Source organism: Amblyomma americanum, chromosome 1, assembly GCF_052857255.1.
Source record: "Amblyomma americanum isolate KBUSLIRL-KWMA chromosome 1, ASM5285725v1, whole genome shotgun sequence".
NCBI lineage: Eukaryota > Metazoa > Arthropoda > Arachnida > Ixodida > Ixodidae > Amblyomma > Amblyomma americanum.
Window position 1 is genome coordinate 324957766 of NC_135497.1, and position 18115 is coordinate 324975880.

Below are 18115 nucleotides of genomic sequence, written 5' to 3' on the forward strand. Positions count from 1 at the left end.
AATGGATGGCCGGAAGGTATAGAGGTTCCGAGAACTTTCACTGGATTTCGTGCCTTAGTTCCGGAGCAAGCAATGATGTTGACGCTGGGGTCCAGGGCAGCACAGACAGCTGGCGGGCGACCTCCTCACGCACAAACTTTTAGATTTTTGCAGGGAGGCAAGTACTCGCTCTCTGTGTCCAGTCCTGCAAACGATGCTCCAGACGGACGGCGAAGCAAAGCACGCTGCTTGAGCATGCAGCTCGTCAAAGCTCCGGCAGAGTAGGTAGACGGTCACGATGCAAGGTCTTAGCAAGAAGGGCGAGGAGCACGTTGCAGGCGCCATCTTCGATTCCCTTCAAGACATGTGCCGGATGTTACCTTCTTCCGCCAATATCGTGCTTCTAGTGGTCGCCACCTACCAGGTGAGTAGTGACGCCTGGTGGGCGAAAGAAAAGCCGTGTAAATCACTGGCAGTTCTGTTCTGGAGCCCTGTTGTTGGTCTCGCATTCTCGACTGTCCGTACTGCGCCACTCAGGAACGGAACGCGACATGGTGTCAGATGTGGCAGCAGTCTGTAACACGAGTCTTGAAGCAGCTATCAACGACCGTCAATGGCAGGATGACCCTCGAAGCAAGTGCCCAATTGGTTCAGCGGCTAGGTCTAATTTTACATCCAATGGACGCGTTCAAATTCTCGAACCCCGCAAGCTGGTCCTCGTAGGAGTCGCGCTTAGATGAATATGGCACCGTCTCCGGACTAGAAAAAGCTTCGCAGAACGTCAAAGTACGAATTCTTTACTGCATGGGCCCGGACACTCACCTGCTCCTGGACAGTTTTGGGAACGAAAAGCTCTACTCCTCCCATGCCGAGCCTGAAGGTCATCTGGCTCTTGGATTTGACCTCTAACGGGAGGCGCTCCGTATGTAAGAAATCGTGTGTGGAAGGTGCCTAGATCTTCTTCTTCATCGATGCCATAGCTGCGCTCTTCCATGGCAGTCACGTCTGCCGCTGCGCCAGCCGCCGCTCTGGACGCTCGCTTTTGCACTTGAGGCACGTGATGAATCACGTGATTTACTCTCGTTGAAGTCTTGAAAAAATAAATACGAACCTGGCTGAGGTGAGTTGAGCGACAGCCACTTTTCTTCACTCGATGCAGCCTCGTTAACGCTGTTGTCAATCGATCCTCCTCAAACATACTCTCGAGGAAGCTTGAACATAGGCTCGTCTGTCCAAGGAGGCGGAATACTACTGCAGAAATCGCCTGCAGCATGTTGGTGGTGAAAATCGCGGCACCTCCTCCAAGTGAAAGCCGCTGAGCCACCAAGCAGCGGGTGCTTGATTAAGAACATGAGGTAGGCACTGAAAGACACACCTCTTTCTTTGGAAGAAGTTTATTTTAACGATTACACGAACGAGACCAGGAACCGTATTACAGAAAGATCACAAACCCGGTCAAAAGTTATCGACAGTGACGTCAAAATGACGAAACGATGAGACCGCCGCTTGACACGAAGGCGGCGCCCCGAGAGCATTTATTTGCACGGTGAGGGACCATCGCTCAATTTTTGTAAACATACTTAAGAAATACGCAGCGACCAAAATAACTAATATTTTATTTTGCAAGACATTGATTTAAAGTTGGGTAATGGTGGTGGTAAACTTTAATAAAAAATTACGAGACACTTCGGCAACTAAAGTGTTGAGAGGCAAAAGCCTTTGCTTGGCATGCTGCTATTGCGAATGATTGCGAGTGATTGCTTACTGTGCGCGATTAGAGTACGCGACAACTGTTCTGAGTGTGCTAATACTCTATTGAAACGCAGTTTTTGGTGAGGCGGTCGAAGATAACGAGGAGAAATATAGAGGGGAGCGATAGCAAGAAATTACAGGGGAGAGGTTGTTATAATATATACAAAATAAAGAAAGTAATCAAGTTCGCGCCACTCACACGCAAATGACCAGGCTCTGTTCGAAAATACGTGCGCGCGAGCGGCCACTATGAGCAATCATTTACAGAAAAGGAACAATATGTATATACACAGCCGCCCTCACGTAGCGTCCTGTCTCGAACTAATCGCGCGCGCGGGACACTGCACGAGCTGCCGGGGTGGGGCGCCCGGCCGCGTACCGTCCGAGGTAGCACCCACGGAGAATTCATGTCACGCGTGCACTACCTGGAGAAGAGCAAGCGAGAAGTCAAGCCCGCCCGCTCGATGAACGCACAGAGGCTCACCATTGTTATGTCCCCGGTCCGTGCACTGCCGTGCGGCAACAGGAGCTCCTCGAGACAGTGTCAGACAGAGCCGAAGTCTGTTTTGGTGACAGGCGTCACAGTATGGCTGGCGGTGGACGGTCCATGAGAAACGGAAGAGTAATGGCATGGTCATTATCTTTGCGCATGTCGGTCGAAAAAGTGGCACGCAACTCGACGCCGTATTGACCAGAAGCACCGACGCCGACGGCTGAACTTCCCCATGTGTATTATGTATAGTTGGGAACACATTCAACTGCTCTGTTGCGGTTTGCGCACTGATTCTAAAAGAAATGTAGAGGTCGTGACACTGCGAAATTTAAATTTTACAACGGCGACATGTTGTTAAATGCCCGTCAAACAAGCATACAGTTATTGGTACGTAGCTTACCAAGAGCGCATTCTTAGTGTGTGTTGTTTAGAGCTTAAGTTTTGAATGTGACCTAGTATCTGGTCCCAAGAAGGCAATAATAAAACGTTTTATGATAGTCAGCACTCTGCTACCAGAGGCTTTCAGCACATGCGCGAAGGTGTTTGCAAATGACGGGGCTGATACCTACGAATACAGCGGCATAAGTTCTCCCAACAAGGATCTGAAACCAAATCGCTACTGTCAGGCAAATACTGCCTACGTCCATTTTTCGGACCACTCATTAGAATGCGCCAACATACCGTGCTACAAAGCGCAAAACACATAATGAACGGATTATGTGATCAAGATTAGGTGATAAATCAAGTGCCTGCATCAGATGCTAATAATTGTCCTGTGAATGGTTCCAAGTCATTGAATGTTGAGAGACATTCTATGCCAAAAAGAACTTTAAGAACTTTATTTCTAAAGGAGCCAAATGGCAGAAAGCGAGAGTAAGTAAAATATTCCTGTAATGGAAAGTTGATCTGTAGCTTTTACTTTTGCAAAAGCTGTGAAAACGAAAGATGCCCAGTAACACCTAGAAAACCTGCGCTTATATCCTACGTGGAATCAAACATGTACCAGATCCTGCCGACGCGGAAATCAAAATAATAATAATAATAATAATAATAATTGGTTTTTGGGGGAAAGGAAATGGCGCAGTATCTGTCTCATATATCGTTGGACACCTGAACCGCGCCGTAAGGGAAGGGTAAAGCAGGGAGTGAAAGAAGAAAGGAAGAGAGAGGTGCCGTAGTGGAGGGCTCCGGAATAATTTCGACCACCTGGGGATCTTTAACGTGCACTGACATCGCACAGCACACGGGCGCCTTTAGCGTTTTTCCTCCATAAAAACGCAGCCGCCGCGGTCGGGTTCGAACCCGGGAACTCCGGATCAGTAGTCGAGCGCCCTAACCACTGAGCCACCGCGGCGGGGCGGAAATCAAAATGAGTCAGATCCACTCTTGAGAGCGTTCTTTGTCAGCTTGAGCCTCATAGGTCGGACTGTTTCGAGCGTGGTTTCATTTATTCTGTCCCCAGCGCTTCTCTCTCATCGACTGCGAACGATTTGAAGTGATCGGTGGAAGGTCGGAACGCAGAAGACGATGACAACGATGAGGTTATTAGCCCCGTCGCCGATGAAGCAATGATGCGTCTCTGCTACAGTTAAAGCCTATGGTTGGGCTAGCTGGCAGTGGCTTTCTGAATTCATCAATACGAGAGAAATAGGAGATGGAGACAGAAAACGATTATACTAACCGTTTTTCTGCTACTTTCCGTCCTGTACGTAGTCTACCCTTTCGCTACCACTCATGAGTTTGGAATGCTACAGTGACGTAAGACATATTCTAGATCCCATACATTCTATAGCCAGTGTTCGTCGTAAATGCTCTAGGTTAAAGATGTGCCCGAATAAAGGTCGCTGCCAGTGCGGGGAGCTGCGGTTAGGTGTTGCAGATGCGACAGAACGCCACCGAATAAGTGCAAACACTCGCAAAGACTCTTCCTAGCCATTTGGCGCTGCCTCAGCCTCCTCCAGAGCACGGGAGGAGGGCCGCCATCCCCTTCAGCTCTCAGCCTCCTTAGCGTTTGAGCTTTTATACCAGCCGTTTCGTATTCGACTCCTTCTTGCGTGTATTTAATCTTTTCCCCCAGAGTTTCCTCAAGCGTATTAAATTGTCGCGAATTTTTCAGTGGTGTGTACGGAGGGGCGGGTGGACGGACAGAAATGAGCGGAGAATAAGAGATAAAAGTTAGCCTTTAAACGCATTCCTGCGTTAAAAAACGATTAATATTACCGATAGTAAGTTAGCATGGCATACTACTATAGAAAGGTCCAGCTGTAGGTACAGTCGCGAGTAAAAAAGATTAATGCAATTACGTCACCGGAGCGGCGAAAATCGCATCGTGCGGCTGGCCGGGCGCCGTGCTTTGCGAACACACCTGGCACATTTGTTATCGGCGTGTTCTTAACCGCAGCACCAAGCGTGGCTATCTTCCGCTCCTGCGACACGTCACTAGTGCTAACATTTTTTACTCGCGACTGCACATCTAGGTGCAGTATGTACTGTGGGTAGCTGTAGCAGTAGCGGAAGCTACATGTAGGTACAGCTGTAGGTACAGTATGGAATAGCAGGCCGCGGTCAAGCCTCTGTGGCCGGCAGAAACAATAGAGCCACGCTCCGTCCTATTTGCGTGTAGACAGCCCTCAAGCAAAAACTGCTGCAACTGCAGCAAGCGCTGCAGTTGCAGCAGGTCTTGCTGGTCGTGTAGTGAAGTTAAAAAAAAACGAACGCTGGTCAGTAAATGATTTGCTTTACTTGAAGTTGACGGCACCCCCGTCTCAAGCCTGAACTCCATGTACATGAAAAGTCACGTGAACGCGAAGGCGACGGCTGCAAGCGACGAGCGACGCCGTCGAGCGAAGCATTTTTGCCGTGCCGCCTGTCTCGTCGCTCGCATCTGCACCAACAGAAAATTTTGCTCCTCGCCCGGAAGACCCCACGCGATTATCCAATCAGAGCCCCACACAGCCGTTTTCGGTTTGTCCATGGTTTGTCACAGCTTCTCCTTCTAGATCCGCGATCGCCTCAACCACCGTCGCCTCAACAAGCGCGTCGTCTTGGTCATCGCCACCGTCGAGAAAATATTTGTTTTGCTGTAGCTGTGAGGAAGACCCGCATCATTTAAATAATGAAAGCAATCTACTCTTCGGTTACGGAGGGCTAACAACATTTGGAGCGGGCTACGCCAGCGGGCGTGCTGCAGGGAGAGATGCGTGTCGAGTCGCGGGTACCGGCGCTCGATCCACCGTGCCGCTGCGCTCCAACTGTATATACGTGCAGAAACACTCGCGGCGCGCATTCTCACTTGCATATTTTAGTTTGCTCACTAACAATCAGATTGCGGTAACAGTTTGTAGGAGTGTTTTTACTAAGCCTGAGTGCGCATGCACCGAACGAAAGCACACCTCCCCCGTTGACTTCGTCGCCGCAAGCACGCCGGCTTGGTTATCTCCACTGCCGGTACACCGCTGCCGTAGAGGAAATATTTCTTTGGCCCCGACTATGAGGCACACTCACAAAATTTTAAGACAGAGAACAGGTCACGGGCGTGTTTATTAAGCTCGTGCGCGCAAGCACGGAGTCCGCTGTGCACGTCGCGGGTGCGCGTCGCCTGCCGCCTTCGCTTGCATGGAGGTTGCCCACTAAGCGAGGGAGCGACGTCGCCGCGCCGCCTCGTCGCGTTGCTTTCTTTTTCGCGTACATGAAGCTCAGACTTCGAGCGTCATGCAACTGCAGCGATGGCGCAGGATAAGCTTGGAAAAACTATTTTTGCTGCGTGTGTAACAGTGGTATGTGGTGCGGGTCTCTGGGCTCTAGTACTGAGAATGTGAAAAGATCAATGACCAAAAATTCTCAGCGATGAGATACAAGGCATAACTGCCGTAGCACAACCAACGGTTCATATCTGAATCCTATCCAGACTAACGCCATATACAGGAAATTCTGCATTAATCTAGGTGCCAGTTTTGCAGAACCGTATGCTCCCGTAGCGTGAATGGAAATCAGTAAAAAGGTCTATGTAGCTTCTTTTTACAAGTACGCAAATAAATGAACTATAAACTCGGCACCGGAGCATTTTTTCCCCACTCAGTGCAGTATAATTGTCTGGCCCTTTGGGTTCTTTTTTTCTCCTTTGCTCGGCGCTGAGAACTGTTTTTGATTTCGAGTTACTCTCAGTTGAGAGAAAGAGTTTGTTTTTCGCAACAGGGCGGAAGAGTTAGGCAGAGCTACGTGCGATAACACCATTGCAAGACATTTTTTTTTATGCACTCTTCTTAAAACACAGAAAGGAGCAACCCTATCTACATATACTATCACGTTTTATGACTCTGTACATTGTTTTCATTTATTCTCCACAGATTTATGGTAAAGGAAGAAGCAAGCTCCATATCGTAAATTATTGTTTCCACTCCTGCCGAGAATTGAAGAATTCTTCCAGAACGCGCTGATTTTACGGCAACACTATTTACACCCCAAGACTTTTCTTGAGACCGACGAAGAGGGGAGGAAGAGTGGGGTGTCTTTAATAATGTTCTATTTTTTAGTGTAACCTGGATATTTGACCCCCTGGAATGTTATATATTTGTTTAGGCTCAATTTATATTCAATTTTACTGCCGCTTTTCAAAAGCGATCAATTCTAGCGCGGAGAATACTGCGAAAGCACCTCCTTCTTAGTTGTCTTAGGCCGGCATTGGCTAAAGGGCCAGTCCCACTAGTCCGACACGACGCCGACACAGACATGACAACGACACCGATGATGGGCCGACCGGGTCGGCAGACCAAGCTGTCACACTAGGCCGACAACGACACCAACGCGTCCGACGACCAGATGTCTTCGTAGTGTGACATGCTTTGACACCCGCAACGCCGACAAACCTAGTCTGCCGACCGTGTCGACGCGAGATCGGTCGCCGAGCAAAAACATTCACCAGACACGAACACGATTCCGCTATAGTACGGTTTGTTTACGTTTATAACGAGCTCTGGGATAGATGAATGTCCAAAAAGGTATCATTACTGAGGATCGTTGGCCAATGCCAAGGTGCTGGTTGAAGTGATAACTACGGAACAAGCTAATTTCATCCTATAGCCGCCTGCTGCTGCTGCTGCTTCGTGCGGCTCGCCTAACGTCTGCTAGATCCGCTGCTGAAGGCGTCGCGGAAATCGAGCATAACTTTATTTTATTATGGAACGGGTTGGCAGTAAAGGGCTGACTACAGAAGTTCCTCTATTACGGCGCTGGCTAATTCCAAAGCGCCCTGCGCTGCGGCATCGATGCGAAACAAGCTAGGCTTAGCGACGACCACGGCAGCCGGGAAGCAGCGCAGTTCGTCGCCCTGGCGCTCCCGCAGGCGGCATCGTTGCCGAAAGCGCGGCTGTTGCGTAGGCATGCTGCCGTTGCTCGAATATAGCAGGCAGCCTTTTGATAGCACGGCTGTTTTGTCTTTTTTTGTGCGAACGTGAAGTAAACCGCGCCTGCTCACCGGCAGGCCAGCCTGGATCCCGTCCGCCACCGTAATAAAAATCAGATTAAGATTGTTTTTGACGTAAGCAATAAACGGTGATACAGAGAAATGTGACAAATGTATCATTTCCGAGGATCGTTGATCAACACCGAGTTGCTGGTGAAAGCAACAACTTTGATACGAGCAAAATTTCTCTCCGGAATCGCCTCGCAAGCTGCCGCTGGCCCGCCGTTGCGGTCCGGCTCGCCTGGCGCCCGCAGCGGTCCGCGTAGCTCTGCAGCCGAAGGTGTCGTGGAAGTTGACCATAATTGTAGTTTATGGTGAGATTAGACGGTTAACAGCAAAGTGATATTTAGAGATATTATAGCGCAGGCTACTTGCGAAGCGGCATGCGCTGCGCCAGGCGGCAGCGCAGTTCGTCGCCTGGCGCGACCACGGGCGGCGCCGTTGCCGAAAGCTCTCTACTAGCGCAAGCATGCTTTGTCGCTGCTCGTGTATAGCAGGCGGTCTTTCTGATAATATGGCTATTTTGTCTTTTATGGTGCGAACTTCAACACCGAGCCAAGCTGTAATCAGACCGCTGCGGGTGGCAAAGCGTACTCTTCGAGCTCGAGTGCTTGAGTCGAGCGGCGCAGCTATGCTTGCTGCTCCGTGTGTCCGTGCTTGCAGTGGGGCTGCAATTCGCAAGCAGTGACCGGTGCAGTGCACCGGCCGTGTTTTGTACATGGGTCGCCTGCTTTACTTCTGTCGAGAGTGTCACACTGCGGACCGATCCTTATCCGCACCTCTGAAGGCGGCGAATCGCTCTGTTCTCCATGGCGTCGTGGGTATAGCAGAGGTTCCAGAGGTTTCTAATTCGTATCCGCGTGGTCGAGGATTTTTTTCGTTTTATTATTTTAGCCTTAAATAATCTCTCCCATCTTGTTTACCCGCGAGCTATTGGATTTATTTTTCGAGCCACGCCTTTCTGACCCAGCAATAAGTGCCGCTCAGTACTGGGCTTCACTCAATCAAGGTTCATAATCGCGATTGTTAAGGAGTTTGTTTTGCTATGATGGGATTTATTTAAACGAGTTAAAAATGAAGCGTCCCGTCCCATGAATTTCACATAACAGGAAATGACAAAAGAAGAGTGAGAACGAGAAAGGGCGAAGTCGGCGGCAGGTCTAGCAGGCTGTCTTGCTAGTGTGACATGGGAGTTGGCGGACCATCGGTCAACTGCCGTCTTGTGAGACCTGGCGCCGACGCCGACAGTCGGCTGACTCTTTTAGTGGGCACAGTGTGACATAGAGCCAGACGTCACGACGACCTGGTTTTCATTCATTCATTTCATTCATTCAGAATTTATTTCAGACAACGAAGAGGTTGTCCAAGGTGACGTGGCAAAAGGCATACATTGCCTGACGAGGCCACGCCACCCGGATGACAGGCGGCACCACTGGCTACACAAAATCAAGAAGAGCATTACATAATAGAACACACTTTCAGTATTTTTACACAATATATTAAGACATCTTTACAAAACACTGGCTTTACAAAACACACACAGCAAACATTAACCAGAATTCGACCAGAGCAATATTTACAAAACATACACTAATGATAGGTATACGTTTTTATCTTTAAGGTTCATTTATGAGCATTGCTTTAACATTTTGTATTTACGTATAGAGGAGGTAGTGCGTGCAGTATCCAGAATAATAGGGTATTGGTTAATTAAGTCAGGAATTTGCCATCCTAACCTCTGAAAACCATAATTTGTGCGTACACGAGGTGTTTCCATACATTGCTTTCAAAGTTCGTATGTGCTAAGTTTAGTGTGATAGGTGGTTTCGAAGGTTATTTTGTCTAGTTTGTACTGGCGTAATATTTCGAGACATAGTTTGTATGTGTGCAGTTTACTTATTTCTAATATTCCATAAGACCTATACAAAGGCCGGCAGCTGCGCAATAACTATTTTCCCAACAGCTCGTAATGCCCGCTTTTGAATTGCAAGGAGGGAATCTCGATTTGTCTGCGTCGTCGTTAACCACACAAGGGAGCAGTAGCTTAAACGGGAATGTATTAATGAATAGTATATTTGCCGCTTTACGGACGCCGGGAGATAATATCTCAGTTTGTTTAAAATGCCAACCGCCCGACAAAGATCACTGCGAAGCTGATCAACATGCGAGTTCCAAGAGAGATTTTCTTGAAACAAAACACCTAGAAAACGAATTTGTGAGCACTGTTGCAGCTGAGTGTTTTGGCAGACCGAATCGGCTGACGGTTGGCCTAGTGTGACAGGCCCATAAAGGAGATGAGCGTTAAGGGTCCTGTGCCGCAGAAAAGCCAGTGTCGTCGTCGTTGGCCGTGAGCGAGAAATATCGACGGAAACAAACAATAACTAAGTTGAGCTGAAAAGAAAATTGGGTTAACTTGGGCTTGGGTGGGAGTCTGACCCAGGACCTTTGGATTGCAAAGCGGTCACGCTACCCATAGACCACGAAGACTGATTCAAACTGAATAAAACCGGACCTAGTGAATGCGTTGTGGTCTTTGACTTAGGGAAGTGAAAAACATTTCAAAACACCAGAGAACTTCAGCATCAGCAGTTAGTAATCTGACCCCTAACTGAAGTGTATTAGGATGCGACTCTTGTGAACGCGAGGTAAGATTGCTGTCTTTTTTTTAGGGCCCACGTGTGTTCGTGTGTTGACTGTTTTTGTACAAGTCGTTTAATTACGCAGCTAAATTTTTCCCTTGGCCACGATAGGGATTAGCAGCGGACTTGAATCGATTCTGACCATAATATTGGTCGAAAATGCGTGCACGATTACAGGTTAATGAGTTCGCATTTGCGCGTTTTTTTACCTCTTAAAAGCGAATTCATTCTGCTCGAAGACGTAGAAAGAGAGAGAAGAAATTGGAACGTTAACAAAAAAAGAACCCCATTATGGTGTTTATGCCTTGTGATTAAAATGACCTACTGCCAGGCACGTGCTCATAAAGTTTGCCAAGAAAACTAAAGCGAGTAATAAGAAAAAAAAGCGAACGCAGGAAACAAACTAAGAAAGGAGGAAAAGAGAAAGACACGATCAAGGCCATTTAGGCGCGCTGTTTGTAACGGTGCACACCTCTTAGGGCCTGCATTTGAACGGCGCGTGGCTTCTCTCTGCCTTTGTCCGTTGACGGCCTACGATGCATGACTTCGTATCGAGTGCCCAAAAACCAGTCTCGATAAGTGCCTTTATCACAGAAAATGAACTTACCCACACTGTGGCGGCTTCCTGACAATGAACTGGTGCCGAACTCAACAGTCAAGGGGAGTATCGACACTTTCCACCTACGGCGCAAGAGCTCTTTTAATGACTGATCGATTTGATTCACGCAAAGAAAGCAAGTATTTGGCGAATACTCTAAAGAAATCACCAGTATAATGTGCCATTACTTCACTGTCATGGTTATTCAGGCGTATTTCCTTATTCTACTGGGAAAATATGTTTAATTACAATGCCAGAGCCTTTCCTAATATCTAATAACTGAGTAAGGCAATAAAACATCACACTACTGTTGTGGCTCGAATTGCGTGGACGGTGTTGGACCAGGAACAAGGCGGTCAGAGACGAGCTAGCGAGAGCCGGAGAGTGCTGAAGAGAGGACAGCACAGTTTATTTTAGATATCTACAGCAGTTCTCAAAAATCATGCGAAAACCTGCCATCGGCTTGTTTTTTACGGTATGACGTTCCTAGCTTCCTAGCTGGTGAATGCAACAACTTGATGAGTATCCGTTGGGCTGGACATCTTTTCTGCCTTCGGTGGCCGTCCTCAGCACGAGGCGTAACCCTAACTCTATATCGCAGCTGTTCCGGTAGGGATGGTAGCTTTTCCGAGTGCGATGGTGATGATGCCACAGTTACGCAGCATTTCTGGCGGCGACGAGATTCACCACAAGTTAAAGCAGCAGCATTTCTAGATAGGTCGCCGCTTCCAAAAAGGTCATAATCTTCTTTCATCAGGTACTCGTTGGAATAGATGGCTTTCTACCACTTCCTACCGACTTAAAGCACTGGGAAAATTGGGGTTTGTTTTCGCCGGCGCTGTCCGGCTGACGCAGTCTTTCTATTTGTGGGCGCCCCGCAGAAGTGACTTGCAAGCGAGCTGGAGATGGACCCCTTCCCTCCCGAAACAAAGCGGAGCCACCACTGCCGCCACTGCTTGTCTGGAGCCGGAGCCGCGCCGTCGCGAGGATGATGGCTTTGCTGTCAGTTCACGGGCCCTACATGCTCTGGCCGGTGTGACACGAAGGCCGATCTCAACACAACTCAAACTTATCGCATCATTTCCTTTGCCTACAAACAGTTAGTGCGAAATGAATTTTTCTAATGGTTGCCTGAGAAGGCAGCTCAGTTGGTTGTTGTAACCTTGGAAGTGTCAGGAATCTCGTCCTACAGTAGGATACAACTTTAAAAAATTACGGGACGACCACACATACGAAGCGATCAAGTCCAGCTTTCTTGGATATCACTTCTATTTATGAGGCAACTGTGGAATATTGAAGTTACCGTAATCAACATATTGAGGGAATGATCTAATCTTCCTATCCGCAGCAAAATCTTGCTTTCTTTCAAAGTTTGGCATGTGCTCGCAGAGTTGTTAAGATAGTAAGAGTAAGCCAATGATGTGCGGCGTTGGTAATAAATATTGGAAAACTACAAGCGTTCCGAAGGGAGATTTGCGGTTGTTTCTATTGTTATGGCACATTCTTACGATATGCCAGAAAACTGCGTTAATCAACAACTTCCGGTTGAAAAAATGAGCTTGTCCAGAACTGCTGGGTGTGGATTCCGCGACAGCAGTTGATTGGCCCTCGATCATTACTTTCATGCTTTCACTCAACTGAATGATTTTATGTCGAAGCTTCATACACATGACAGCATTTTTCTGGAGGGTGGGCGTGGGTGGTTCAAGAGTAGTGATGGGTGGGTGGCCAGTGCCCTAGCTAGGGAGGTGGGGTAGGGTAGGGAGGCGATAGGAGGGTAGGGCTTCTGGAGGGCAGCTGGCCTTCCCACTGCGTCGTTGAATTTGATTCCTTGTCGCTTCTTCATTCCGCTGCTGCGCGAGCTTCCAGTGGTTGGTGGCCCTGTAGAAGGTGGTGGTAGGTGGATTATTGATAGATGGCGTTTCTGGAGGGTGAACGTGGACGGGGTAGGGTGGGCCAGGGAATCGAGGGTGGCAGTGGGGAGGTGGCTGGCGGGTGGTGCTTCTGGAGGGTAAGGACTCCTCGCCTAAGCTCTAGGCTTCACTTGAACAGACACTAGATTTCTGGGGTTGGTTACAGCAGCACTGCTTTCGCAGTATAAAGAACAGCAGTTGGTAGCCACGGGCCATGGTCCGCTGCGTCCTATATGTAATACACCGCTGACCGATCACAACAGTAACGAAATCAATTTTATAATAATTGATTTTATCAAGCAAACCAGAAGCATCAAAATTCTTGTGCTCATAATTTCGTCTTGTGAATAACGTCGTGTTTAGGTACGAAGAAAAGCTTTAGGAACGGACTACTTTTTTTGTCACGGAGTAATTTTTTTATGCTGGTCCTGACTGTGGGTGGAGCTTCACTCTAGACATCAGTTGCATCCGATCATGGTTAAGCTTAGCGCCGTTAAGTACTGGCTCAATGAAAGAGAATAGAAAATAGCTGACCGGAAGCCTACATAGAAGTAAAAAAGAAGTGCCTACCAGCCCTGACAAAAAGCCTAAACGGATATGATATAGGCTTCAATCGTAATGTGTGTAAAAGGTTTGAAGTTTCAGTTTTCAACATTTATCCATAATTAATTCGTATTTGGCTTATCTGCATTCCTTTGCCCTGTTTCAGGATGATTTCTTAAAACACCTCCTTGAAAAAAAATTGCTGCGTGTGCTGCGCCTCTCCAACGATCAATAGTCTAGTGCTCCAACAGCACTAATACAGAAAAATATCGAGTGTCACATTAATAAAAACATGTAATCAGTAAAACGAGCTGGAAACCAATGCGAGTGAAGGAAATTGGCTCCGCGCTCAATTGCGCTTAGAATGATTAAAGCACAAGGAGTGCTTTACGGTCATATAAGTATCCAGAGCTACGGCTTCTTAGCAAAATGGTGGAGGTAGTTATAAGCTGCGCCAACATTTCCATTCGAATTTCGTTACATTTGCGCCTTTACTTACACTGCGCAAAATGTTCTATCTGCCGAAAATGTGTGAACTAACTGTAAGAAGGTTTTGCAGTGCAGTAACAGCACGCGCTCTTAAACGAATGCTCCACAACTGAAGAGAACTGCAAATACAGTCGTTGCCAAGAACATAGAGCACGCTGTACTTTCGCTTCTCTGACGTACCGTCAGCGTTCCAACTCTCTCAATTGAGACACAAAGTCATGTCGTCAAGCCAAAGAAATCTGGAACTTCCATATAGGCTAGGGAGCCCCACTTAACGGCTTAGAAGAAAACCTTTTGGGCTGTATATTTTACACGAAGGCTTTACGTCGTGGAGGACTATATTAGTAAAAGCTACTATTTTTTGAATTCGACTGCTGCTTTGCCGTTTCATATCTCTTAAATGATTATGTCCCACCTAGCCCGGTATGCAAGTACCAAATATAAAGTACCTATTGTACGACTGGCGCTAATGTCATTTATTCTCTTCCACTAGTTTACAAAGGCATGAAGAGCTGATAGCAAGCACACTAGTATTAAACGTATAAACATGGTAGTTGGTACAAGGTCCCAGAAGTTTGTGGCTGCACCTGAAAAAAACAAAAAAAAAACAAGCGTAATTAAGTACATGATCGCTTTGATTTGCGAAGACTGATGCCATTACAAAAGCGCTTCTTTATAACATACGTGGAGCGTTATACCAGCTATAGCGGAAAGCAAAAGGAAGCCCATAGTGAGAGGAAATCAGTGTCATTGCTATGGGACGCATGCATAAGCTCTTGTCCCGAGTGCGTCTTAACGTGCTGACTCCATTGTACCGTTTCTCGTATCCAAGGTCGTCATTGGCGCTCCTCTTCTCAGAAAAAGGGTAAGAACTTCACTCAGGTCTAAAACAGTCTGCGAAAGAGCGTACGCATCTTTATCGGGAACGGCAGTATTTTTCCGGCAACGTTAACGAACGGAATGTTCGATAGGGCAGTGAGTTTATTTGTTACTCCGTAAGACGGCAACGTTCATTTCCATGCATGCCTGTCACCCACCGGGGTCTCATACGCTTTCATTTCAGTTCCTGCATTACACTACTCTAAAAAAAATTTGCAGCCAGTATGAAAGGTGAGACAGTGCTGCAAACGATTATCGTCGAGTCAACTCAGACCAACACAACGAGACGCTGAAGGAAAGAGTGCTTTCCGAAATGACGGTAAATGCGTTAAATACCCCGGGAAGTGAACTAACTGTTTATACTATTGAACTCAACAGAATAATTTGCTCTTGATCCCAAGGCCTCATTCTTGTTCTTTGTTCATATATATGTGTGTGGTTTTCTGCAGAATTCGTTATTTTTAATTAGCCGGTGGCGCAAGATTATTTAGTGCACCAGTACATGTAAAAAAACTTAGAATCTGATGTTTTAAAATGTTGTTGATAATGCAAGTCTTAAACTGGATAAAAGGTGCTTCAACGCTTCGGATGAAGTAGCTTGACCTAAATGCACTTTAAATGGCGTTCAACCATTACAAATTAACTTAAGGAACAAATTAGATGTCTGTAGAGAGTGCATTGTATGTTCACTGTCTTAATTATCTATCAATGCATTAATTTCTATGCATATTTGTGTGAGTATTAACGCGCATGCAAACGAATTCGACCCTTCCTTGTGCCCATAATTTTTGAATAATAGAGCAGCAATAAAAAAATGGGAGCTGATAGCGACTATATTTTGAAAGGAGGAACAATTGCGCTTGGAAAATTTTTTTTTTTTCTCGGGGGGGGGGGGGGGGGGTAGGCTAAAGCTATGTTCTTGTAATTGTAATGGCGACGCCATAGTTAATGACTGTAATAGCCTGAGAAAGACTGACAGTATCAATGAATGAATGAATGAATGAATGAATGAATGAATGATTTCGGACTGATTTCAGCCACGCGGGATTTTGAACTCGCATTGTAATTGTAGTACAAAGTTTAGTTTTCGCCGCAGCCAAGAACTGCAAAACTGATCACATGCTAAGCAGGCAGACACCTTAACTATTGAACGACCACAGCCCATATTGCTGAAGTTTTTCTCCAGGGACAAGTAATTTTCAAACTTTCGCTCGATGCTGTGAACAGCCTTAGTGATAGTCGTCGTCTTTTCTGATATTAATTTCTCTAATGCGTGAAAACTTGACACGACAGGTACGTGAATAATTTTATGCTTTCATGATTTCATTCATTAAACTGCCGGCACTAAATATTTGCTACATACCCGGTTTGCCCTAAGGAATGTCAAAGGTACTGTAGAGCAGCTAAAATATGAAAAGGAAATGCTGCAGGGATGGCAAAATACCCTTTATTACTCTTCGTAAAAGATGTGAAAAGTAGAGCAGATTTTCTCACGAAATATGTTTTGGAAAAGCGCACATGTTTAACTTTCTCTCATACTTAGTGCGTACCAGTGCGCACAAAATTTGCGTACGAACATGGCGTTTCCTGTTATAATGGGCCAAGCTGTTCAAGTGCAGCAACTTCAGATTTACCGATCGTCTCCTGTTATTGATGCAAGCTTAAAATGTTATCTTAGATCTATGGGAAATAATCGTAAAAGCTTCACGCAAAAGGCATTCACGATAGGCACCCAGCGGAAACACAAAGCCATCTAATAAGCTAAGACGGTGCGATGTCTTCGTAGTAGCCAATGCATGCAGCCAACTAGTAAATGTTGAAATGCGCGATCGTAACAACGTGATTTATCGGAAACGCAACTGCAGCTCTTCACCATTGCTGCTGTCACCGCTCTTGTAGCCGGCTCTGTCTTCGCTGAAGACGTTGCTAAGAACAAAGACAAGAAAGACGAGAAGAAAGAAGTAGAAGCACGTGGAGGCATCTTGGGGGCTGGCGTCGGACTCGGCGGCCTGGGTGGCTACGGTGCCGGTGTGGGTCCTGGTCTCGTGGGCGAAGGTCTCGGAGGAGCCGGACTTGGAGGAGCGGGACTTGTCGGGGCATGTTACGGCGGATCAGGACTGTCCGGAGCTGGACTCAATAGAGTCGGTCTAGGCGGCGCTAGTTACGGTGGTGCTGGCCTTCCTGGACCTGGTCTCGATGGTGCTTCTTTGGGTGGCGCTGGTCTTGCCGGCGCTGGGCTGTCAATCAGGAGCCGCCCTCCTCGGCGTTGCTGTCGCGGGCCCAGGAATCGTCGGCACCGGTGCCGTTGGCACTCCTGGTCTAGTCGGTGCGGGCGTCGCCGGCGGCATCGGCGGTGGTTTCCTGTCAGGCTATGGATCCTCTGCTGGAGGCCATCTGTCAGGATACCAGGTTGGATCCTCCGGACAGAACCAGGGATCGGGAGCATTTGCCTCTGGTGCTTCTTGCCGCAAAGTCGACTCCTTCAGCAACAACCAAGGCTACAGCCACAGTTCGGATTTTTCGGTCAGTGACAGCAAGATATTTGGTTCCGGCCAAAAGCAAGGCACTTCTGGATTTAGCAATGGCGCTTCCGGACACCAGGCCGGCTTCGGACAGTCCGCCTACAGAAAGTCTGCTGGTGTCGGTGTGGGCGGCGCCGGTCTCCATGGTTAAATGCTAGTGCCATTTCTCTACTAAATACTACAGCAAGCTTTCTGACCTATGCGTTTTGTAACTTATTACGCCCAAAAGTAGTTAGCGGCAGGGCTCTCAACGACAACCTTGCTTATGTTTTAAAATCAAATGGGCCAATTTTTGACAAGAAATGAGGATTACATTTCTGATGAAGACTTTCTTTTTAAGACTAATATGTTATTCTGGTTCAGTGCAGTCGCCTTGGCTTAGTTAAAATAACCTTACACACCTTTATTTTCTAGGCATATAGTATATGTACGACCACTGTCATTTTGAACTTCTTAGAAAGTCAAGCTTGGCGATATGCGCGCCGACTTTGAATCTTTCATCTGTTGGAATTTTGTTTCCTACTCATGAACCTCTGAGCTCCTTATGAAACGCAACTGTGAATCAAATAAAGATTGTTTTTTTTTGCGTACCATTGTCTCTGGCTTTGTTACGTGCTAACATGTTACGAAGCACGTTTTTCTTAACTATTTATTGTTACTCTATTACACTTCTGTGAACAGCTGTGACGAAAAGTCACTCACCATAGCAGTCAAAAATTACCACGGCAATACTAGTTCTTCACGCAGTGAATTCTGAAGTAATATGACGACTGCGGTCAGGTGATGGGCCGCTTACGGGAGGCTTAGTGCGGTTTGTTATTCTCCTTTCTTCAGCGGGAAAATTTGA

At 47.1% G+C, this 18115-nt stretch overlaps 1 protein-coding gene across 1 annotated transcript; it reads left to right on the forward strand.

Annotated features, from left to right (window-relative positions):
- Positions 1 to 277: 277 nt before the first annotated feature.
- On the forward strand, positions 278 to 17481 carry LOC144120629 (uncharacterized). The gene is made up of 3 exons (XM_077653229.1): positions 278 to 403; positions 16612 to 16808; positions 17023 to 17481. Exons 1-3 carry the CDS (start codon positions 278 to 280, stop codon positions 17417 to 17419), a joined length of 720 nt encoding a protein of 239 aa, XP_077509355.1. The 3' UTR covers positions 17420 to 17481.
- The last annotated feature ends 634 nt before the right edge of the window (positions 17482 to 18115 follow it).

Coding starts and splice junctions, on each gene's coding strand:
- LOC144120629 (XM_077653229.1), top strand. CDS start 278: ATGCAAGGTCTTAGCAAGAAGGGCGAGGAGCACGTTGCAGGCGCCATC. Junction 404..16,611: donor TAGTGGTCGCCACCTACCAG/GTGAGTAGTGAC, acceptor ACGCAACTGCAG/CTCTTCACCATTGCTGCTGT. Junction 16,809..17,022: donor CTCGTGGGCGAAGGTCTCGG/AGGAGCCGGACT, acceptor CGTTGCTGTCGC/GGGCCCAGGAATCGTCGGCA.